General features: G+C 38.8%; 1 protein-coding gene across 1 annotated transcript in view; it reads left to right on the forward strand.

Annotated features, from left to right (window-relative positions):
- The window catches only part of LOC126474727 (neurofibromin), a 457,914-nt gene that overhangs the window by 221,458 nt on the left and 210,005 nt on the right, over window positions 1–26,451 (forward strand). Inside the window, exon 33 of the mRNA XM_050102210.1 lies at window positions 13,151–13,390. Coding sequence (XP_049958167.1) covers window positions 13,151–13,390 — 240 coding nt within the window. The remainder of the gene's footprint in view (window positions 1–13,150; window positions 13,391–26,451) is intronic.

The following is a 26,451-nucleotide window of genomic DNA, read 5'->3' on the forward strand; positions in this document are numbered from 1 at the left end:
GAAACATGTTATTGAACAGGTGGTCATAATGTTTTGGCTCATCAGTGTATGTTAACTTCTTAAGCTAAAGTAATACACAACCATGAAACTACAACAAAAGTCTTTTTAACAGAACTTTAATTAAATCATTTTCTTAAGTAGGTATGATCAGTACTATTTCGTTAATCGTTTCTCATACAGCTATTTGCAACTATTTATGTATTTGGGATACCTGTTCCTTAGAAGGGGCTTGGAAATTTGTCAATTAAAGTAAGCTAGTACACCTTGGGTATGGTTGTCAGATGCATTGCTATCACGTAAAAGTTCTTTGTATGTCAGTGAAAGAGTGTGGAGATTAATGGACTGAAGGAAATAAGACAGTGGTTTCAGACTAAGGTCTAGAACTATAGAACCCGAAGAGTGTTAATAGAGTTGGATGAGGAGTTAAATAACATTGAATGGAGTACAGTATAGTTATCACAAGTGCAGAAAAAATACCGAACAGAATTAAAATCAGAACATTGGAGGAGTAAACTCAAACTGCACTATTCTTCTTTGGCTCATCAGTATAGAAGTGTGCAGAGGAACAACGAAGTGAAAAATCTGTGAAATACATCTATTCATAAATAAAAGCTGACTTAAGAATTTTCCTTTGTGTGAGACCACTTGTACAAGGTTCATGTGCAAATTTGAAGTTCTAGATTCGCATATTTTACTGTCCGTGTCACTTCTGCATAGTCTTTCATTGATTCCATTAGTACCCATTTGGATTGTGATGTGTTGTGAAATTCGAACATTCACGGTTGCCACAATAAACTTGTACAGTTCTCGTCAATTGTAGGCTTAAACTTAATTGTGATCAGGGTGTATATGACCCGGGACAACCAGGAGATCCGGGAAAAACCCAGTAATTTTTTCATCTGGGAGAAAACCAGGAAAAACCCAGGGAATTTTTAGAATTCCAGGAAAAAAACAAAAATAAAACTTACGTTGCATTGGAAATGTGCCATATACAACAACAAAACACAGTACCCATACAAGTGTCTGCTAACAGCAAAATGTGTCAAAGGCTTTAGGAAGATTACGCAGTGCTTCATAACAACAAATTGCTTCCGATGAGCGTGTCGTCACAACTGTTTACCTTAGATTCGTTTGAGCAGTTGTGAATGGGCTCTTGTGCATGCGCTGTTGAGTTGTGTATGAGTAGTACCTTCTCCCGCTTATCTATACGGAAGTGTGGCTGTTAGCTGTACGAGCAGTAACAGCAAAAAGCCAGATACTACCCAGAAAATTTTACTAGCGCACCCAAGCTGCCAGCTTCAGCCATGCGCAGCAGGCCTGGATCTAGGGGGTGGGAAGGTAGAGGGCATTTGATATTGGTGCTTCATGAATTATATTCTGTAGTGTTATAAAAATGACCATTTGTGCCAAAACAGTCTCGTTAATTTGATGTATGTTACAATGGTTGCAATATTAGAAAGGCCTATTTCATTTTATCTAGCAGATAGTGACAAAACAGATGTAATCAGACTGAGAAACCACACCAGTCTTGGGTACTGTTTGTATTAACAGCTTTTTCAGTATAAGACATAGACATTTCGATTTTTCATGTAGTAAAACATTTGACGAACTTTGATGGTGTAATAGATTCTTTCACAAGCTGTAGCAAGATAGAGAGAAAAAAATGCTAGGACCTAAAGATTGAAGAAATGTATACTGACTTGCTTGTTTCTTGTCTTTACTGTTTTTATGTATCCTATATTTAATTTTATGTCACACAAAACTGCAAGTCATTAGCTAAAAAGCAAACCTGTCCCAAATATAGTCTGGCGTCCATTACACGTTTGAATTCCACAGAATGAAATACAGTTATGTGCAATAGAATAATACTGTGTGAAGAGGCATGGCACAGCACTTCGGCACACCCAAGACCAAATAACATATCTTACATGTCCTCGAACATATATGTTTTATGTATCAGACTCTTCAGAAAGATGTGTGCTACAAAATGAACATATTTTTGAAAAATCCTATCTCAAACGCTTGCGGGAGTGAGTGAGGGGAACTAGCTTATTGCCCCAGTTTGGAAATATTGTAAATCAGGGGCTGATGTGCGGAGCAATCTGAGTTGTAGTGGGGAGATGGGTAGTCTCCACCTGACCCCTGTTTATGTTTAGTAATATTGCTGTTTCCTCTTCATTTACTGCTCTCGCGTCAAATATAAACAGAACGGATTTGTTTGGCTGGTAGCTATCAAGTGAATTCACATGATTACGGAAGACTAACATGTGTTATTAGCACTAATCACCTTGCAGAACAATTAAGCTTTTTTTGTCAGTTTGCTAGAGAAATTTGGCTTTTATTGCTCTTTTCCACTGAGGCAGTCAATTTATTTCAAACAAAAAGTTTAATTCCACACTGTTGGCTAGTTTCAACTGTTTGCATCATTACAAGTGCATGTTTTCGTCTTCTAGTACATATGGCATTGTGCCCTAATAAAGAACCAAACATGAGATAATACAATAACGGTACTCCAAAAATTTACATCCTGACAGGCACACTGAAAAGCCCACTTCTTTGTCGAGGCTTGCTTCATTGGGAATCTGGACATTTGAAGGTGCATTTTAAGCCGGATCATGCATGTTAGTTTGGTTCATGAAATTCCGATGCTCTTGGAGTATACTCTGATGTCTTGTTTCTTTTATGACATAATGTAAGATCTTTTAATGTTTCACATGTACAAACATACAGGCTTCCTACGTCGTCATAGCTGCGCAAGCGCAGTAACGCCTGTTATCTGGTGCTCTCTGGCAACTGCTGGAACAAACCTGTTTTTAACAGGTCGCGGGAAAATATTGCGAAGGTAATTTGAAAAGCGTTACTTTCGAAGTAAATTTCTCTTTACGCAAGATGAACTATGTGTGAGAATGTACAATGAATTTCTTAAATCACAAAGTGTTCGACTCTCATTTAAAAATCAACTCTTTGATGACGAGCCAGTTAGAAGAATTTCAAGCCCAGAAGATCAGATATGTATGTCGTAGTTAAAGATTTTACTGGCACATTTGTGTGATGTATCTTAAAGTGTAACGCGCACAATAAAGATCAATGTTATATATATGTGAAAGCTTAGCTTCTCTTGCAGCTTATTAATCTTTGAGACCAATATTATATGTGAAAGATTTGCTGTTCTTGTAGCAATACTACGTATATTTATTTAAACCATTAACTTTTCCTATTTGTGTGTTTGTGCTACTTAACAGTGATGTTGCTATTGGCTGACTACATCATGTGTCCTGTGCTCTGAATATACGCTGTCATCGGCTGGCAAATTCACATGACATGAGCTATTAATGGCTTACAAAGGTGCATCGCAATCTCAGTTTCGATGCTTCAGAAAGTACCATGTGGTGTTTAGTGGAATTTGAATTTAAATAATATGAAAATTGCAGCATACATGTAACTGCACATCAAAGATCTTTCCAAAATGTGTTTTTTCCCCGAGTTTAGTTTTCTAAAGTGCTTGGAAATTCTACACTGGTGTATAAAACCATAACCATTCAAAGGATTGATAAGTTTTACAGTTCCGACAGAAAGTATGCTGACACTTAACATGGAAAAAGTGTATTTTTAACTAGGAAATCCAGGAAAAATCTGGGATTTTTTTTTCTTTTCCACTTATACACACTGATGATATTTAAAAATTTTTGAGAATAGTAGGCATATTCTCATTTAAAACAGTCATTTTCTAATTTCATTGTACAATTACATGAGGAATAGGTTATTTTTGAGAATTTTCAGTTACTTACAAAACTATATTTTAGTAAGTTACAAGAATGCGAGTTTTGAATATGTAACTTGTTTCACAGCAAGTCAGCATTTATGGTTCACAGTTACTGCTGACAAATACATCACTTATGAATTTCATTCTATTTCAGTGCAGATGAGGATGTGTTATGGAAAATTTTCAGAAGTTTCCATTGTCCTGTGCATAATCTAATTTGTTGTAAATCGGTGTGATTTACTTAGTGTAGCAGATATTTTAACGTACATATTGTGTTACACCTAGCTTCCCCTTAAAAACGAGTATATAGTATCTACATTTATTGTAAATTAGTTCCACTTTCAAGTTTGCCAACAACAACAACTGACTGCAAAAAGTTTTAGGAAACTAGTAAATTGTACCTCAGGTTTTTCTGTTTCCTTAATAGAACTGTAACACATTGCACCAGCCAAAATGCAGCCCCACTGTAAGTGCTACTCTCAAACATGGGATGAGTTGGTTGATGTTCGTAAGCAGCAGGAAGTCACCCTGAGTACTGTCAAATGATTGGCATCTTCTGTGAATCGGCTTGTTGGAAGAGCTCACAAGAGTCGTGTGCCTACAGTACTCATACCAGAGGTACCTCAAGTGCTATCCTCTTCTGTAGACGTGACTGCCAGTGGCATGTCAATGGTAAATCTGGATATGCTGTACGTGGTGGACAGAGAACAGGGAGGACTCAGCATGTTGTATCGATCCCCCTAACCAAAACATTTGAGGTGCTGTCTTTCACTGAAACTGAAACAGAGCCATCAGGACTCACTTCACAAGTTTAGTCAGTTTCAAAAACATGCAAAAGCAAGAGAATAGGGGTGTATTAATCATCAGCAGTTCAAACATACTGCAAATGATGATATCCCTTAGGGAAATGACATCAAGAGACACAGAAAAGGACACCAGGTGGACTCATTCAGATGTTGAAGGGGTCATTCAGTAAGGAAACAGGGTGTAACCAGTTGCAGATTGTGGCACACATTTGAACAAATGATCCTTGTCATTTGGGCTCTGAGGTCATACATGAATTATTCCAGTGACTGGCAGAGAAAATTGAGAAGACCAGGCTTGCTCATGTAGTTTCATCAAAGCTGACATCTTGCCTCGTAGTCCTTTGGTCCTTTGGTTCTAAGTTGAGTGGGAAGACTGAACCAGAGTCTTCAAAAGTTTTGTGGTAAGCTAGGCAGAGACTTCCTGGATATGCGTCATACGGCTGAAAACTGTAGGGTCTTCCTAAATGGGTCAGGTGTGCACTACACTTCAGAGACTGCTACTCAGGCAGCTGAGTGTGTGTGGGGTGCACACAAGGTTTTTTAGATTAGGCAACTCTCAAATCCAGATAATGACAGTGGTAGGAAACCCAGAAGTATCGGTGTAGGATTGAAAGAAATGCCTCCCACAGGTGAAAGTATTAAAATCCTAATAATTAAATGCCAAAGCATACACAACACAGTGCCGGAGTTTGAAGCACACCTGAAAGGCAGTAAAGCTCACATAATACTTGGTACAGAAAGCTGGTTTAAACCTGGAATTGATAGCAGTGAGATTTTTGGAGAAAATTTAAGTGTATATTGAAAGGATAGGCAAATGGGGAATGGAGGTGGTGTATTTAATTGAAGCAGACAAGAAACTGGGTGAGACTCAGTATCAGGGGTGGGCATAAAATGGTAACTGGATTCTTGTATCACCAACTAAACTCATCTCCTGATGTGACCGAAAACTTTAGAGAAAACCTCATTTCACTTGTTCCCCAATCATACTGTAATTGTCAGTGGACATTTTAATCATCCAACAATTAATTGAGAAAATTACTGTTTTGTTAGTGGTGGTTGTAATCAGACATCCTGTGGAACATTACTGAATGCCTTCTCTGCAAACTACGTAGAACAGACTGTTAGGAACCCCACTCATGATGGAAACATATTGGATCTAATGGCAACAGATAGACTTGATCTGTTTGACGATGACCACTTCAAAACTGGTATCAGTGATCACGATACAGTTGTGGCAACAATGATTACCAAAGTACAAAGGACAACTAAAACAAGCAGAAGGATAGATGTGTTCAGTAGTTTCATATCTCAGTGAGGAACTTGAAACTTTCAGCACAGAGCAGGAGCGTGTAGAGGAATTGTGGCTCAAGTTTAAAAGAATAACTGACCAACCACTGGATAGATATACACTCAGTAGAACAGTTCATAATGGGAGGGAACCTCCACTTGCGGCAGGGCAGGGTCAGTCGTCTACATTTTTGTTAACACTATTGTTCAGTCCACCTACCTCGATAGGATTCTTGCTGATGTCCCTTCACTCTGTGGTAGCAGATATGTGCTAGGCAGTGTAAAGCGGCGTTGATGAAACCACCACCTAATACCTACCACAAAGAGGCCGCGTAACTCTAGTTGAAAGTCAGTTCCTGAAAGTTCATGATTAAAAAATCGGGCGTTCGGGATCTTCAGTCTACTTGCAGAAGAGCGATTAAAATTAGATTAACTCCGCTTTTTATTCATATTGAAACACATGAAATGGCTATCAAGTCCATATTTAATATGGTAAAACATTATCATTCAAAGTTCACTCTCTGTAAAACAAATATTCGCTCAAAAAGCAGCCAGAATTTTATTAAGTCTGACTTGACTAATTTTCATGTTCTACCAGTCATAGACCCACAACTATTCGGGAGTTAAACATTCAGCTGTTTTAGTGGTCTTCTTCTTAAGAAGTGCTCACCAAAGTATTCCGCACAGAGCACAAAACATGCCACGCGGAGTTGTTACTACGACCAGAAAGTTCACATACTCATATCTCTCAAATTATTTAACTTAGAAACACCAAACTTTCATTAAAATGTTTGTAACTCCAGTCGCTTCACTCACGATATGTTCGAATTGAAATTAGCTCACTAATTCCTCATCTTACAGAGTACTTTTAAGGAGTGATCTAACATCATGTTATCCATAGACTGGCTAGCAAGCGACTCTTCTTGAGGTACTCTCCTATATGCCCTCTCCTCTTTTCACGCGGGAACAGCTTTATTCTGATTGGCTGTTGATCTAAACGACCAATCAGAATGTTCCTTCCAGATCATTTGGTGGCAAATCTTGCCTTATCCAATCACTAATTTGATAGTAATTATTGTCAGCAAAACTTCAAATTCTTGCATTTTGTTTAATCAAAATAAACGAAGTGTGAAATATTCTTCAAATTGATAAATAAACTTATTCTGCCTTTTATTTCAATACTGGCTGCTTTTATACAAAAGCAAGCACATAGCGACCCATACAGACATTTGTCACCTGAATCGTGGTTGCAACATAACTTTCCCATGGTTTGCTTGTACAGGGTTTTACGTAAAATGCAATATTAAATAATCAGATAATAATTTTGACCAATTTTTGTATTACATAATACACAGTGACTTAAGTTTTAAAAAGAAAATTCTAATTAATTGATTTTTATGCACTGATAACTTTGGTATGGCTTCAAATGATAATGAAAGTCAATCTGATATTGTTCCTGGCTTGGCTTTAAAACCCAAGCATAGGTTTTAGGAGTTTTAGGTAATTCTCTTTATCACCAGAACTATAATAAATAAAGCATCATTCCATTAATAACAAAAGGCTGTGTACCAAATCTGAACAAAATCGGATAATAACTAATATGGATTATGTAGCTTCATAGAGGGTATGAATCTTCGTATCGTCTGAATGTTACGCTATGCAGCTCTCATGGCAGGCAGCGTCAGCTGTGTTGTGACCCAAAAAAAAAACATGGCCAAACCATAGCCATCCTGCAGCCACCGTACTAGACGGCTGCGTGCCTTACTGCAACGAATGTCATCTCATAATAACTTGCTACGTTACACATGGCATATAGTCATTGTAAAGAAGCTTCTAAAGAAATAGAGATTACCGCACAATAGGAAGAGAGATGCTGAGTAAAATGCATTTGGACTAATGACCTCAGCAGTTGAGTCCCATCGTGCTCAGAGCCATTTGAACCAAAATGCATTTGGCTGTCAAGAGAACAATACGTGACACCTTCAATGACTACTGTAGCAGAATATTTTCAAATCATATTCCAAAAAACGCAAAGAAATTTTGGTCCTGTAAAAGGCTGTTAATGACACAAAAGTTAGTAACCAGTTCCTAGCAAATAAGACAGGAACTGAAATTGAGGGTAGCAAAGCAAAAACTGAAATGCTTAAATCCATTTTCAAATGTTGCTTGCAAAGGAAGACCTAGGAGAACAGTCCCAATTTAATCCTCTTACCACTGAAAATATGAATGAAATAAGTATTAGTGGTATTGAGAAACAACTGAAATCGTTAAAACTGAACAAAACTTCAGGGTCTGATGGTATCCCAGTCAGATTCTATACTGAATTTCAGTGGCTATCCCCTTCTCTAACTATGATCTGTCGTAGATCCCTTGAGGAAAAAACCATGCCAAGTTCTTAGAAAAAAGCACAGGTCACACCCGTCTATAAGAAGGGTAGTAGAAGTGATCCACAAAGCTCCCAGCTACTTGACATTACTTTGTTGTAGAATCTTAGAACATATTTTGAGCTCAAACATAATGACGTATCTTGAACATAATGACCTCAGTGCCAACCAGCATGATTCCAAAAACTTTGATCATGTGCAACCCACCTCACACTTTTCTCGTATGACATTCTGAAAGCTTTGGATCAAGGCAGTCAGGTAGATGCAGTATTTCTTGAGTTCTGAAAAGCATTTGATTCAGTACCATACCTACGCTTATTGTCAAAAGTACAATCATACAATATATCAAGTGAAATTTGTGACTGGAATGAGGACTTTTTGGTACAGAGGACGCAGCGTGTTATCTTTGATGGGGAGTCATTGTCAGATTTAGAAGTAACTTCATGTGTGTCCCAGGGAACTGACTTGTGACCGTTGCTGTTCATGTTGAATATTAATGACCCTGCAGACAATATTTATAGTAACCTCAGACTTCTTACAGATGATGCAGTTATCAGTAATGAAGTATTGCCTGAAAAATCTGCATAAGTATTCAGGTAGATCTTGATAAGATTTAGAAGTAGTGCAAAGATTGGCAACTTGCTTTAAATGTTCAGAAATGTAAAATTGTGCACTTCAGGGTGAAAAAAAAAGTTTCTTATGACAGTAATATCACTGAGTCACTGTTGGAATCAGCCAACTCATAAAAATACCTGGGTGCAACACTTTGTAGGGATGTGAAATGGAATGGTCACGTAGGTTCAGTTGTGGGTAAAGCAGGTGGTAGACTATGGTTTACTGGTAGAATATCGGGGAAGTGTAATCTCCTTAAAAAGGAGATTGCCTACAAGCCACTCATGTAGCTGGTTCTAGAATATTGCTCAAGTGTTTGGAATGCCTACAAATCACTTGTGCAACTGATTCTAGAATACTGCTCAAGTATTTGTAACCCATACCAAATAGGACCAACAGGGGAGATTGAACATATGCAGAGAAAGGTAGTACGAATGGTCACAGGTTTGTTTGATCCATGAGAGAGTGCCGCAGAGATACTGAAAAATCTGAACTGGAAGATTCTTGAAGATGGACATAAACTGTTCCGAGAAAGTCTATTAAGAAAGGTTGGGCAACTGACTTTAAACGATTACTCTAGGAAGATACCACAACCTCCTACTTATCGCTCAAATAGGGATCATGAGGACCAAATAATAATATAATAATTACAATGTGCACAGAGGCATTCCGTCATTCTTCCTGCTCTCCATATGTGAATGGAATGGGAAGAAACCATAACTGTTAGAGTGGGTCGTACCTTCTGCCATGCACTTCTCAGTGGTTTGTAGAGTATTGTTGTAAATATAGTTGTAGAATATCAATATTTGTTTTAATACATTCAAGATGATGCCTAAGTCTCACTCACACTCTGGCATAGCCAGTGCCCGAGTGAGACTCAGGCACCACCTTGATGTAGTTAAAAATAAAGGCAACACATGGGAATCATTCAAGTCTCTGCCCCAAGCTGCTTATATTCTGTTAAGGTGGCGGAAGACCTCTACAAACAGTCACAGAAACTGATAAATGACAGCAAACCCTACTTCAAGATGATAATGGGAGAATGCTTTGTGAATAAGGACAAAACATAATGAATGATTATTTAGTCAAAAGTTTCAGTATCACACCAGAAGTTACAGTGGTCATTTGTTAGTGGAATTCCTGAAGAACAGCTTGCTCCCCCTTCATACATTCCTCCAACACAAAAGTAAAAGAAGATTGACTATATTGTATCAAACAAGAAAAAAATGGGCCAATGTAACAATGAAAACAATCAATTTTTGACAGAATAATTTAATTGCATAGCTAAAAAATCTGCTCACCAAGCGGTGGCAGAACACGCACATAAAAGGAGGTTGTAATTATGCAAGCTTTTGGAAAGGTTCATTCCTTCTCCTCCTGTGCGGTAGGTCTCCCGTGACCTGTGGTTCTGGGTAATTTTCCTGAAATCTACCACTTTTCCTAGACCTTTCCAGTCCTTTTCGTTCGTCCATCTTCCCTTTCAACCCTTCTGCCTGAAGATGGAGCCACTGGCTCCAAAAGCTTGCGTAATTACAACCTCCTTTTATGTGCATGTTCTGCAGCTGCTTGGTGAGTAGATATTTTATCCATCCAATTGAATTTTTCCACCAAGAAAAAAAGTGGTCAGGATGTAGTGGTCCTAAGCCATAAATTCCCTTGCAAGTGATTGTAGTCTAGTAAAGTGCAGAGTAAACACGTATAGAATTAGACAGCAAAATGTAGATTATTGGAATTAATATTTAAAAAATAGGATTTACGGGGTTGGATTAAGAAACAAGCTCAGCATCGTAATAATTGTGACATAGACATAGATGAAAGGTCGGTTTGGAGGTGGTCATTCTTTCTGCCAGACAAGAGGAACAAAGCTGACCATCACACTCAGCTAGCACAACATGCTGCTGAGCACAGCATACTCAAATTCAGTGGCTGCTTCACAACCCGTGCCATCTGTCTCTTCCCTCCAATACCAACTTTCCCATACTATGTACAAGGAAGCTATCCTTCCAACACATGTTTCACTTCTGTAATCCTCCTGGCATCAACCTCCGCATACCCACTGTCCCCACATCCTCTACCTGACACTTTGTCCTCCCTCTGTTTTGTCACTTTCCCCCAATCCAAACTTCCATATCATTTTCATTGTGCAAAACACCTCTCCCTCTCTGGTACTTATGTATCAAGTGCCTGGCTCATGCACCTGCCATCCCTACTTCCCGCATACCTATATCACCCACCAGCTGCCTCCCTCTGAGTTGCTAGCCTAGCTACCCACCCCAATTTTTGCATTCTGCCTCCTTCTCCCTCTACCCACCCAATCCGACACAGCCCCCACCCCAGTCCACCTGCCGAACTGCAACCCCAGCATTGTGTGTCCAGCCATTACAATATAGGTGCAGATGACTCAATGCCTCTGCTTTTCAGTGGATGGTCTCCTTTACTCCTAAATATTTAAGAGTAATGAAGTGTTTGACAAAAAGTATCTCTGCTGATATTTGTTTATTAATGTGCCAACATATGCTGAAGATATTTGAAAATACCTCAAAATGACCATGCAGTGACCAGTTACAAACAAGTCGTCTAATGTGTATAGTATGCGCCAACACTATTCGCTGCGTTATAGGTGGATGTTGGTTGACCATAATTGCAAGAGAGAAAGAAACAAAATCTCAGGTTACTTCTTGTCTTAATCGAAAGTTCTGCCAAGTCCATTTGTTAATAATACCAGTCTTTTGTCACAATGCGTCATGTTGATTACATGACGCTTATAATGGAAAAAAATTTTAGAATTGATTTTCATGTGTTAGTACATTGAGAAGAACATACACTGATCGGCCAGAACATTATGACCATCAATGTACTATCGATATAAACCCGTCCAGGCAATAACAACGTCACCTGGCGAGGAATGACAGCTAGTCAGACTGATAGATGGTGCATGTAGTATCAGTGAGTGTGCTGTCTGTGTGTACAATGGGGAAGGCATGTGGTCTATCTGAGTTTGACCGAGAGCAGATTGCGAGATGGCGATGGCTTGGAGGCTGGGATAAATCATTTCTGAAACTGCATGACTTGTTGGGTGTTTCACGACTTTGAGAGGTGCTATGGTGAGTGTCTTCAACATGTGGCAAAATGAAGGTGAAGCCATGTCCAGATGTTGTGGCATTGGACGGCCACCCCTCACAACAGATGTTGCACATCCTAGGTTGGGCAAACTGGTAAAACGGCACAGGTGGCGAACTTTGGCGGAACTGGCATCAGACTTTAATGCTGGTCAGATTACAAGTGTGTCTGAACACACAGTGCACTAAACACTCCTAACTATGGATCTCCGCAGCCAGTGACCCAATGTGACTGCTACCTGATGATGTAACCCAACTGACATCCAGTATCAGAAGAATGTATTGACTGATTCTTTGAAGTGCCACTAGAGTGCGCCTTTGACTTCTTGCTTAAGTCTCATACATGGGTGCAGGAATGCAAAAGCATCAATATATGCTCTTAGAAGCTCACCCCGTACTTTAAAGGTTCTTATCCTATCTCTAATAATAAATCTCTGATGTAATGTTTTTGACAGTGAAACAGCACACTTAAAAGATCAATTAGAGACTGCTTAAAACAAAATGACATGCAACTAAAGTCAAGTGAAGTAAGTGATACAGATTGAGTAGATTGTAACCTTACATTCAGCCTTTGCACTGTACTACTTTTTCCTTACTTCTCCAGATTCTTTTTCTATCTTTCCCCACGTCTCCTTGCCTTCTCAAGCTTTCACTCTTCAGTGCCAATCACTCTGCGCACACCTGTACCCTAGCGTTATCTTTCCAAACCTCCTCCTCTGATATTCCTTCCTCTCTCCCTCCCTTGGATTTTCTATGTTTCCACCACACACTGCAGCTGAGATCCCCACTCACCCCACTCAAGCTGCAGCATCAAGAGAGTGAGTTGCTATGCGTGTAAAAGCCATGTGTGTGTGTGTGTGTGTGTGTGTGTGTGTGTGTCCACACACATGTGTCCTTATGCCAGCCATTTTTGTTTGGTTAATGGTAATGTGTTGGTTAGTTTATGGGGGTTGAAGGGACCAGACTACAGAGGCCATTAGTTCCTTGGTAATCTGTCCTCATATAAATGTTTGTATTCCATCCTGGATTTGACACTGACTGAAGTTTATAATTCATATGGCATCGAAGTGTGTTTCGGGCATGACTGGAAGTGGAAGATGTTGATGATGGGAAATCCATTATGTTCAACTGCTCTGTGTCTGTTAGTAAAAATGTTATGAGACATTTTAAATGTTACAGGTTGGACCAACAGCTATACAGATTACATCATCAGAAAAGTCAAAGGTCTTGGCACATTCAATATTACTAAATGATGTTTATTATGCATCAGAAATTGAAGAAGTTTGTCTAGTTGATGACAATCAGTTTACTCTGACAATTGCCAATGAATCTGGTCCTTTGTCATTTATACACAATGACTGTGATAGTATAGTGCAAGCAGTCATCCACATTCGTAATCGCTGGGAGTTGTCACAACCAGTAAGTGTTTAAAGTATTTATTCATTTAATTTGTATAAATTATAAAACAATAAACTTGTAATTTGCTTTCTATCACTTGTAGGTGTTATTGCATTGGAAAAAAAAAATATTGTTGGTGACTTCTGTTAAAACATATTGTAGAGTATTGCTTTCTTATTATGATTCCAAATAAGAGGGAAGAAATATTCAAAATTATAAAAATGTAAAAGATGGGAGATAAGCCATACAAATACCATGAAAGCTGTATTGCAAATGTTAAGTCTTATAGAATTTTGGAACCGAGTAAATATACTGATTATATGAGTGACCATTTTCTCATATCATGAAAATAGTGACATTTTTGTACATTACACATTGATTTCCTTAAGTATCGGTAACTTATTTGTGAAGATGGGAAGGAAACTTCTGAATATATTGATAGTAAAAAGGGTGTTTTCTCCAAGATGATTGAAAGTAATAATTTGTTTTATAAAGGTGGTGATGTATATGTTTCTTAGAATTTCTGATAAATTAATTGTGTTACTTTGCAGCTTATGTGACATGAGAAATTCACAGACTGTTGATTATATCACCCTTAATCCTAAGGCTGTGATTCATATCAGTTTAAACATTTTTTTTATCTAAACATTTATGAAAGTCCATTATAGGGTTTATGAAACCAGTGGAAGGATTTTGAATTGCTGTTGGCATTCCTTGACACCAAGTGCAAAGTATGCAGTGAGAAGTTGCCATATGTTGACATTTATATATGATTCTAGGTTTCTTATTGTTGAGTATGACATTATTCTCTATTTACATGTCACACAGTTTATATTTTGGGTGAAATTAATGTAGAATGACTTCCCCCATAGTAAACAAGTATCACTTTTTGCTGTGTTTAATAGTAGTAGTTAAGTGTCTGTGTTGGTTCTTATGTCTAGCCCCTCTGTACTTCATTAGTACAGAAAATTCTGAGCTCCAATTTTTTAATCATAAAGTGAAGTGATTTAGTAACAAGGTTTATGGGAATGAGGATGACTAGAACAACAGATAGATAGAAATGATGACTGGAGATATAATTACAAGAAACAGTATCCAACCAAGGAAAATATATTACTTTTTAATTTTATCCATATTTTGCAGCAGAAATTCATAACCTAACATTAAACCTTTTCGTGACAGGAATATGCATTTCACCTCATTCAGGAGAAGAAATAAAACATGTATTGAAACAGAAGTACACCTGACGATGGACCCACAGGGTCCAAAATGCATCATGTAGTTAATAAAACATGAAAAAGTTGTGACTGAAGGCATTTTTTAAGTCGTACCTCCAAAATATATTACTTTAATTAAGATATCAGGTTAGTGTAAGAAGGAGAAATGATGAAGTAGATTTTTCACACCAAGAGGCAGAATGTACAGAACAAAACACTGTCAGCCACAGTAAGATAACCTGAAATCTGTTAGGTAATAAAAATATGAAGCAGAGGTTTCAAGATGACACTTCTTTTGTAAATAAAACCGCCTTTTCTTGCTGCAACTTAATTTATTTTTCCCAGACTCATTTCACCATTTTCTTACTCTATGGCCTCTTCAGTGGGATCTAGAACGATACAATTTTGTTATTTTTAGATTATCAAACAGTCTATGTCATATTTTTTACATAAATAAATAATTACTTACGATTTGGTGGCATTTGTGTTTTCTCTCATCTGGTCTGGAGGTTGCACTACCACTTCATTTCCGAAACATAAGCACAATTTTGTATTGTGAACTTTTTCTTTTACGCTGTTCATCATGTTTCTCCTTCTTTTTTGTGGTACAAGTCAGGAACAATTAACAATGGAAGCAAACATCTAGGATCAACGTATCTTGTACTAGGAGGAGGGAGAGCTTAACCTTACACAGAGGATTAGTTCTAATCAAGACTTAAAATGCCCTGCAAGCAGTATTGAGAAATTCTTCAGCATGTCATCAAATGTCAAAAAACAAATACTGTGCTAAAAAATTTAACATTCCGAGAACAAGGCAAGGGCAATATGGAGCATTATCATACATGAAATGAGTAAATTTGGTTTTAACCTCCCAGATGACAGTGGCAGTGAGACAGCTGATATGAAAATAAAATCATTGGGTAGTGAATTCTATGAATTACTGATAATATTATCTGAAAACTTGGGGATAAAAAATGGTCCGTCAAAGGCATATCTATTAGGATTACGTGGTCAAGCATTATGTACTCCGCTATCAGACATCAGTTTTGACAAATCATCTGATAGATCACAAAAATCATCAGATCACTAAAAAAAAAACAATAATTCTTGCCACTGTGAGTGCTGACTTAGTAACGCCATCCTTGAGTTACTTTTGGAATCAGTTGCGAAGTCAAGTTGTATTTCCTGAAAGACTGAAATATACAATAGTGAAACACATTTGGGTTGGCTTCAGTAAAGGCATCTTTACTGAGAAAGTAATAAATGGTCTCACAAATTATTTCTAGTAGAAGTAAACAAGAAAAACCTACCAGTTGGCATTTTTGTGATCTTGCCAAGGCCTTTTTTCTATGTCTTTATCTAGATCGATATTCCACAATCCACTGCATGTCACGTGGCAGAGGGTTCCCTGTACCACTACTAGTCATTTCCTTTCTTGTTCCGCACTCAAATAGAACAAGGGAAAAATGATAGTCTGTATGTTTACTTATGAGCCCTACTTTCTTTTATCTTATATTCTTGGTCCTTACACGCAATGTACGTGGGGGGCAGAAGAGTCCTTCTGCAGTCAGCTCTAAAAGCCGGTTTTCTAAGTTTCCTCAATATTGTTCCCCAAGAAGAACGTCGGCATCCTTCTGGGGATTCCCATTTGAGTTCTCGAAGCATCTCCACAACACTTTCATGTTGTTCGAAACTACCAATAACAAATCTAGCAACCTGTATCTGAATCACTTGGATGTCTTCCTTTAATCCAACTTGATATGGATCCCAAACACTCAAGCAGTACTCGAGAATAGGTTGCACTAGCATCCTATATGTGGCCTCAATTACAGATGAACTACATTTTCTTAGAATTCTCCCAATAAACCGAAGTCAGCCATTCAATTTTCCTACCACAATCCTCATATGCTCATTCCATTTCATATAGATTTGCAACATTATGCCCAGGTATTTAAACAACATGACTGTGTCAAACAGGATACTATTAATAATGTAGCCAAATACTGCAGGTATGTTCTTCCTTTAACTTAACATTTTTCTACATTTAGAGCTAGCTGCCATTCACCACACCAACTAGAAATTTTGTCTAAGTCCTCCTGTAACCTCCTAAAGTCACTCAACTTCAACATGTTACCATACACCACAGCATCATCAACAAACAACGACAGATTGCTGGAGAGAGAGAGAGAGAGAGAGAATAATAGCGGTCCTATCACACTCCCTGGGGCATTCGAAGTGATACCCTTGTGTCTGATGAACACTCGCTGTCAAGGATAACGCACTGGATTCTCTAACTTAAGAAGTCTTTGAACCTATTACACTTGCTTGTACATTCTTTAACAGCCTGCAATACGTTTTAAGACCATGCTGATTTGTGAACATAAGCTTCTTGGTCTCAAAAAAATTTTATTATATTCTGACTGAGAATATGTTCAAGGATTCTACAGCAAACTGATGTTGGGGAAATTGGTCTGTAATTTTGTGCATCCATTATTTTGCCCTTCTTATATGCAGGAGTCAGCTGTGCTTTTTCCATTCACTTGGAACTTTTTGCTGGGTGAGAGATTGGCAATGAATGCAAACTAGGCGAGGAGCCAGTGCTGTAGAATACTCTTCAAAAAACCAAATTAGGATTCCATCTAGAGTTTGTGACATTTGTTTTCAACTCCTTCCATTGTTTTTCTTTGTCAGGGATGCTTATTGCTGTGTCATCCATATGGGAGTCTGTTTGATGATTAGTTGACAGTATGTTTGTACGATTCTCCTGTGTGAACAATTTCTTGAATGTGAAATTTTAAACATCAGCTTTCATTTTTCTATCTTCAACTACCACACCAGACTGGTCAATAAGTGAGATGATGGAAGCCTTAGACCCACACAGCAATTTTACATAGGATTGGAATTCTGTCAGGTTCTTTGCCAGATCTTTTGTTAAGGTGTAATGGTGGTAGCAGTTGTATGCTTTGCACGTGTATCTTTTCACAGATGTATGAATCTACTAACCTTTCTTTGCTGTCATTTTGCACTCTCTTTTGAAGCGAGAGTGCAATAGCCACTGTTTCTCAACATGTTCTGAATCTCATTATTAAACAATGGTGGGTCTTTTCCGTTCTTAATCCACTTTGTAGGCACATAATTCTCCAGAGCACGATTTACAGTCCCTTAAACTTTGCCCATAATTCCTGTCCATCTTACTGGTACTAAATGATGTCAATTCACTGTCTAAGTGAGATGCTAACAACTGCATATCTGCTCTTCTAGCACAAACTCTCTCCTAGCCTTCTTAACTGATTTATTGATTTTCGTAACTACAGTTGCTATAATGTCATCATTACTGCTAATCCCCATTTCTATACTGACGTTGCGTATAAGGTCTGGCCTGTTTGTAGCTACAGGGTCTAAGATATTTCTGTTGCACGTGGGCTGCCAAATTACCTGCTCAAGACTGTTTTCAGAAAAATACTTTGTATAACTACCTGTCTGTACACTCTGTAATGAATCCACAGACATTCCGCTCTATACTCAGAAGGTTAAAGTTGATTACTCAGAAGGTTAAAGTTGTCTCCAGCTAGTAATGCATCTCTGGGTGTTTATGTGCTACTGACAATAGACATTCTTTGAATGACTAGAATTGTCACAGCAGGATCAGATGGCTGGTAAAAACATCCATCAGGTAACTTGATTTCACCTAGATCTGTTTCACTCAACCAGATAACTTCACTGTCACACTTAACTTTGACCTCAATAGAGACAATATTCTTGTCAACTGCAATGAACACTCTCCCTCCTATGATCTCTAATCTGTCTTTCCAAAATACGTTTCCTGACTAAATATCTTAGAGCTTACCACTTCGGGCTTCAGCCAACTCTCGGGCCCGAGAATTATTTTAGCGCGAGAACTTTCGTGGCTGGCAGTAAATTCGGGAACTTTTTACAAATACTGCAACAGTTTACTGATAAAATTTTAACAGTCAATGTGTGAACATGGTCTGACTGTCCTTTGTGCATATTGATTGGTGATGTGCACTCCACAAGTACTCTGCTATCCAATTAGCTGCTTCAAACCTGTGTAGCTGCCTCCATTTGATTGTAAAGGTCATAAAATTCTGTTAGGGAATTAAAATATACTGCATTGAAGGCCTTCCCCTTGTATTAGTGGAATCTTATCTGACAATAGATAACAGAGAATCATATTAGCAAAAGATGCGACAGGAATGAAATTAAGTTCACAGGGGAGCAACTTTTAAGATGTGTACCTAAAGACTGGAAAGTTGCACAGGACACACCAATACACTAGCAAGGAAATAGAAGCAATCTGCTGAATTATAATTATAGGTCCATTCATTGACAATGATTTGTAGCAGGATTTTGCAACATATGCTGTGTTCCAGCATTATGAAATACCTTGAAAGAATCAATCTGCTGACACATACTCTGCATAGATTCAGAAAATATCACTCTTGTGAAACACAACTGGCTCTTTATTCACACAGAGTTATGAGTGCTATTGACATAGGCTCTGAGGGTGTTTCCATATTTTCAGACTTTCGGAAGACTTTTGATGCCATTGCCCACAAGCAGCTTCTAATCAAATTGCACGCCTATGGAAAATTGTTTCAATTATGTGACTGGATTCATAATTTGCTATCAGAAAGGTAACAGTTTGTAGCAATTGATGAGAAGTCATCTAGTGAAATCAATACTGATATTGGGGGTTCCCAGGGAAGTGTTTTAGGCAATCTACTTTTCTTAATGTCTATAAACGATTTAAAAGACAATCTGCACAGCCCCCTTAGATTGTTTGCAGATGTTACTGTTATTACTGTCTAATAAAGTCATCATAAGACATAAATACAAAATGATTTAGACAAGCTGTCTATGTGGTGCAAAATGTGGCAGTTGACCTTCAGTAGTACACTGTGTGGCATCCTTCACATGAATACTAAAAAAAAAAAAAAAATCCATTAAATTTTGGTTACATGATAAATAACACTAATTTTAAGGTTGTAGGTTCATATAAATACCTAGGCATTACAATTAAAAATAACTTAAAATGAAACCATAGCTGTTAAGTCCCATAGTGCTCAGAGCCATTTGAAACATTTTTTGAAACCACCACGTAGAAAAAGTTGTGGGGAAGGTGAACTGAAGACTGTGTTTTATTGGCAGAACCTTTACAAGATGCAAAAACTGTACCAAAGAAACTGCCTATGTTACATGTGTTCATCCTCTTCTAGAGTACTTCTGTGCAGTATCGGATCTTTACCAATGAGATTGACAGAGGACATCAAAAAGTTTGATAGTAGGACAGTTCATTTTGTATTAATGCAAAATACAGGAGAGTGTGTCGCAGATATCATAAGTGATTTTGAGTGATGATCATTAAAACAACAGTGTTTTTCCTTGAGGCGAGAGCTTTTCAACAAATTTCAATCACCAACTTTCTCCTCTGAATGCCAAAATATTTTGTGGACTTCCGCTTATATAGGGATAAATGACCATCATAATAAGAGAACTCGGAGCTGGCATGGAAAGATTTGGGTACTCATTTTTCCCACATGCAATTTCTGAGTGGAACAATTGAGAAATAGTCTGAAAGTGGTTAGAACTTAAGAGTCAGTTGCAGAGTAATCATGTAGATTCAGAACGGTCACAAGGTTTAGTGCCTGAATGATTTACCTGAGACATTGAAAGAATCACCACAAACTGTAATGTTTATCGATGAAACTTTGCAAAAACTAATATTATGCTTCTCCAAACAAATCAAAATAACTGACAGGTACCAGAAGTAGAGGTCAATGGGTATACACTGAATGGGGTTCTGTGTGTGAAGTACTTAGGCATCCAGATGGTTAATAATCTGTGGTGGCATCAGCATGCAAGTAAGTTGAACTCAAAAGCTCAGTTTTGCCTGCTTTGCACTTAGGAACCTCTCTCATTGTGCTGATCTACAGACAGGACTGCTCCCATACTACCCTACCTTCACTCAATTCTGTTCTATGGCATAATATTCTGGACAATGCATCTAAGGTGAAAAAACCATTTTCCACAGAAGTACGCAATAAGAATATTGTAAATCGATGATGACCAAACATCTTGCAGAAGCCTCTCCAGGGACTCAGACATCAAGAAAAGTATGAAAGATTAGGGTTCAACATTCCATTGACATCAAGGTCATTTGAGATGGAAGTCCTTGATAGTATACATGATTAATAACAACAGTGAATTTAGGATCAATTCTTGCTTATTTTTCTTTTTCTTCTTCTCCTTTCTTCAAGTATTAGACAATTGCCTGTTACATCCTGTTATTCAGTGCCTTTTTTGTTTGAGGCTAGTTTCTATTTTATGTCTCGTCCTTGTTTTTGATTTGCTTGTTGATATTTCCCCTATTGATCGATAATTTGTTGTTATTTATGGCATTCTATTTTCATTCATTCTTATGACATGATCTCTCCATATCTATATTCCTTGATCTGTTCTTTTATGTTTCAGAGTCCTAGTTTTTTACCAGTTGTTGCATCCCTTATCATATCACATAGCCAAGAAACAGTTGCTGTTCTTAAAAATCATATTTCCACAGCTTGTTTTCTTTGTTTATTTCTATCTGTTACTGTCCGAGTCTCACTGCTGTGTAGATTGTAATACCACTGCAATTCACAATCACAACATTAGAAGTAGAAATAATTTTCATCTAAACTTTGATGCGTCCCTCTCTAGATGTTTTATGTTATATTTAAGAAGGTTGTTACAGATTACCAGTGAACATCAGATAGGATGAGATCAGATCTTACATGTATAGCTATACTTTGCAAATTCCTATGAAACCTATGGTAAAAGGTACTTTTATTTGTTTCTTCCTGTTCCATTAATAGACACAACACGAGAAAAATTGTTGTTGATAAGCCACAGTGTGAGCTATTGTTAGCCGAATTTTATCTTCTGCATTTTGTTGGTAGTCATTTTGAGCTCACTCAACAGAAATGTGAATTTTGTCTAGAAAACTGGTTCTTTTACTTTTGAAAGCATGATTCTCAAATGTATTGGATGGCTTTCTTTGAATATGGACTGTTTTTTTCTGTTACAAGCAACAACCTTATTGCCGTTTGAGGTGCTTTTCTTTGTACACTGTCATTGTCCCCTAACAGCTCCAACATATACAGCTACCACAAACTTGAGAAGTATTCCACCTCCATTTACATGACTAAAGTCTTCAGCTCATGTTATGTTGGCCTTCCATTGTCCTCCCTCTCTTCCCTATCACTATCTTCTGAATTCACCTCTTAATACCTTCACAAAATAGGGCTCCCTTCCCCACAATTGATTGTATTTTGTTTCATCCAACTTCACACTCTTGTGCTCTTTTTCATTCTACCCTTTCATTCCACCTTCAGTTATCTTTGGTAAGACACTAGGACAATTATTACTTACAACTATCTATTTCTTCACAGATCTCATTCCCTTCATCCTTAACTTCCTTCTTCCACACACCTCACAAATCCCTCTTATCACTTTTTGTGAAAGGTTTGTAACCTATTCTTGTTCTCCCCATCTTCTTCCCCTGCTCTCACTCTGAAGAAGGGACCTGTTGCCAGGCCTATCATAAGTCATTTTTCGTATTTGATGCTGTCTTTCTAAGAGCCAACAAACTTTGTGTGATTTACTGTGTGTGTGTGGGGGTGGGGGGGGGGGGGGGGTTTATATGCTGAAATTTATTCATTTGAAAACTACTCTGAATTTCAGTCTGTTGACACCACTGTCAAATGCTTTCTATATTGGCTTTGTTGCACCATCTTCAATTTTACTATGTTTTAGATCTTTTCAGGAGTAATTTACCTGTTATTGTTGTTGTTGTTGCTGCTGCTGCTGTCTCAGTCCAGAGATTGGTTTGATGCAGCTCTCCATGCTGCTCTATCCTGTGCAAGCCTCTTCATCCCCGAATAACTGCTGCAACCTACATCCTCCTGAATCTACTTATTGTATTCATTGCTTGATCTCCCTCTGTGATTTTTACCCTCACACTTCTCTCCAATACTAAATTGGAGTTCCCCTGATGTCTCAGATTGTTTCCTGTCGACCAGTCTCTTCTTTTACTTAAGTTGTGCTACAAATGTCTTGTCTTCATAATTCTGTTCAGTATCTTCTCATTAGTTACTTGATTTACTCATCTAATCTTCAGCATTCTTCTGTAGCACCACATTTCAAAAGCCTCTGTTATTTTTTTGTCTAAGCTGTTTATTGTCCATGTTTCACTTCCATACATGGCTACACTTCAGACGAATAAAATCAGAAAAGACTTCTAACACATAAATCTATATTCAGAGTTCATAAATGTCTCTTCTTCAGAAACACTGTTCTTGTCATTGCATCTACATTTTATATCCTCTCTACTTCATCCATCATCACTTACTTTGCTGCCCAAATCATACACTCATACACTACTTTCAGTGTCTCGCTTCCTAATCTGATTCACTCAGTATCACCTGATTCGATTCAACTACATTCAGTTATCCTTGTTATGTTTTGTCGATGTTCATCTTATATTCTCATTTCAAAATGTTGTCCATTGCATTCAATTGCTCTACCAAGTGCTTTGCTGTCAGGTGGAATTACAATGTCACTGGCAAACGTCAGTTTTTATTTCTCCTTGAACTTCAATTCTTACTTCAAATTTTTCTTAGGTTTCCTTTACTGCTTACTTAGAGGTTGAATAACATCAGGGATAGGTTACAACAGGTAAGTTACAACACACTCTCACTACCTTCTCAACCAGTGCTTCACTTTCACACCCCTCAACTCGTATAACCGTTGTCTTGTTTCTGTACAAGTTGTAAATAGACTTTTGCTCTCTGTATTTTACCCCTGCTAGCTTCAGCATTTCAAAGAGAGTATATATCCCAGTGAGCATTGTCAAAAGCTCTCTCTCGTAAGTCTGCAAATGCCATAAACATAGATTTGCCTTTCCTGAAGCTGTCTTCTAAGAGAAGTCACAAGATCAGTATAGCCTCACGTGTTCCTACATTTCTCCGGAATCCAAACTGATGTTCCTCGAGGTCACTTCCCACCAGTTTTTCCATTCTTCTGTAAAGAATTGCAAAATACTAATTTTGCAACCAATACTTCTTAAAACTGATAGTTTAGTAATATCCAGACTGTCAGCACCTGCCTTCTTTGTAATTAAAGTTATTATTTTCTTCATAAAGTCGTAGGGTATTCTGCTTTTCTGATAAATCTTGGACACCAGATGGAGTAGTTTTGTCGTGACTGTCAGTAATTCTGATGGAATGTCATCAACTCCTGGGGCCTTGTTCCAGCTTAGGTCTTTCACTGCTCTGTCAAATTCTTCTTGCAGTATCATATCTCACACCTCATATTTATCTATGTCCTCTACTCTTTCTATAACATTGTCTTCAAGTTCATCTCCCTTGTATAGACCAACTATATATTCCTTCCACATTAAATTTTCCCTTTTTTGGCTTAGTACTGGTTTTCATCTGAGCTCTTGATATTTGTACAAATGCTTCTCTTTTCTATATGCCTCTTTAATTTTCCTCTAGGTGGTATCTATCTTTCTCCTAATAAAATATGTTTCTAAATCCTTATATTTATTCTCTGGCCATTCCTCCTTTGCCATTTTGCACTACATGTCAATCTCACTTTTTAAATGTACACTCCTGGAAATTGAAATAAGAACACCGTGAATTCATTGTCCCAGGAAGGGGAAACTTTATTGACACATTCCTGGGGTCAGATACATCACATGATCACACTGACAGAACCACAGGCACATAGACACAGGCAACAGAGCATGCACAATGTCGGCACTAGTACAGTGTATATCCACCTTTCGCAGCAATGCAGGCTGCTATTCTCCCATGGAGACGATCGTAGAGATGCTGGATGTAGTCCTGTGGAACGGCTTGCCATGCCATTTCCACCTGGCACCTCAGCTGGACCAGCGTTCGTGCTGGACGTGCAGACCGCGTGAGACGACGCTTCATCCAGTCCCAAACATGCTCAATGGGGGACAGATCCGGAGATCTTGCTGGCCAGGGTAGTTGACTTACACCTTCTAGAGCACGTTGGGTGGCACGGGATACATGCGGACGTGCATTGTCCTGTTGGAACAGCAAGTTCCCTTGGCGGTCTAGGAATGGTAGAACGATGGGTTCGATGACGGTTTGGATGTACCGTGCACTATTCAGTGTCCCCTCGACGATCACCAGTGGTGTACGGCCAGTGTAGGAGATCGCTCCCCACACCATGATGCCGGGTGTTGACCCTGTGTGCCTCGGTCGTATGCAGTCCTGATTGTGGCGCTCACCTGCACGGCGCCAAACACGCATACGACCATCATTGGCACCAAGGCAGAAGCGACTCTCATCGCTGAAGACGACACGTCTCCATTCGTCCCTCCATTCACGCCTGTCGCGACACCACTGGAGGCGGGCTGCACGATGTTGGGGCGTGAGCGGAAGACGGCCTAACGGTGTGCGGGACCGTAGTCCAGCTTCATGGAGACGGTTGCGGATGGTCCTCGCCGATACCCCAGGAGCAACAGTGTCCCTAATTTGCTGGGAAGTGACGGTGCGGTCCCCTACGGCACTGCGTAGGATCCTACGGTCTTGGCGTGCATCCGTGCGTCGCTGCGGTCCGGTCCCAGGTCGACGGGCACGTGCACCTTCCGCCGACCACTGACGACAACATCGATGTACTGTGGAGACCTCATGCCCCACGTGTTGAGCAATTCGGCGGTACGTCCACCCGGCCTCCCGCATGCCCACTATACGCCCTCGCTCAAAGTCCGTCAACTGCACATACGGTTCACGTCCACGCTGTCGCGGCATGCTACCAGTGTTAAAGACTGCGATGGAGCTCCGTATGCCACGGCAAACTGGCTGACACTGACGGCGGCGGTGCACAAATGCTGCGCAGCTAGTGCCATTCGACGGCCAACACCGCGGTTCCTGGTGTGTCCGCTGTGCCGTGCGTGTGATCATTGCTTGTACAGCCCTCTCGCAGTGTCCGGAGCAAGTATGGTGGGTCTGACACACCGGTGTCAATGTGTTCTTTTTTCCATTTCCAGGAGTGTATATAGTATCTTTTGCCTGCTTCATTTGCTGCATTCTTATGTTTTTTTCTTTCCTTAGTTGAATTCAGCATCATCTGTCATGTTCAAGGATTTCTACTAGGCCTTGTATTTTTACTTGTTTGATCTTCTGATGCCTTCACTATTTCATCTCTCAAAGCTACACATTTGTCTTTCCCCTACTGTAGTTAATTTTTTTCCTAATGTTCACTATGAAACTCTCAACAATCTCATATTTCAATGTATCCAGGTCCAATCTCCCTATTTTCTGACCTTTTTTGCAATTTCTTCAGTTTTAATCGATAGTTCATAATAACCAATAAATTGTAGTGAGAGTCGATATCTGTCCCTTGAAGTGTCTCACTATTTAAAACCAGTTTGGAATTCTCTGCCTTACATTATATAATGCTCTGAAATCTTCAGTGCCTCCAGATCTCTTCCAGGTATACAGCCTTCTTTTATGATTCTACATCAAGTGTTAGTGATGATTAAATTATGCTCTGTGCAAAATTCCATCAGGTAGTTTCCTCTTTCATTACTTTCCCCCAGACCATGTTCGCTTATTATTTTTCCTTCTCTCTCCTTTCCTACTATTGAATTCCATTTCCCCAAACAATTAAATTTTTGTCTTCCTTATCTATCTGAATAATTTTTTTACCTCATCATACATTTCTTCAATATGTTCGTCATATATAGAGCTGGTTAGCTTATAAACTTGCGCTGCTGTGGTGGGTGTGGGCTTAATGTGTTCATTATGCTGTTCATAGCAGCTTACCTGT

This window comes from Schistocerca serialis, chromosome 1 (assembly GCF_023864345.2).
Source record: "Schistocerca serialis cubense isolate TAMUIC-IGC-003099 chromosome 1, iqSchSeri2.2, whole genome shotgun sequence".
NCBI classification, from domain to species: domain Eukaryota; kingdom Metazoa; phylum Arthropoda; class Insecta; order Orthoptera; family Acrididae; genus Schistocerca; species Schistocerca serialis.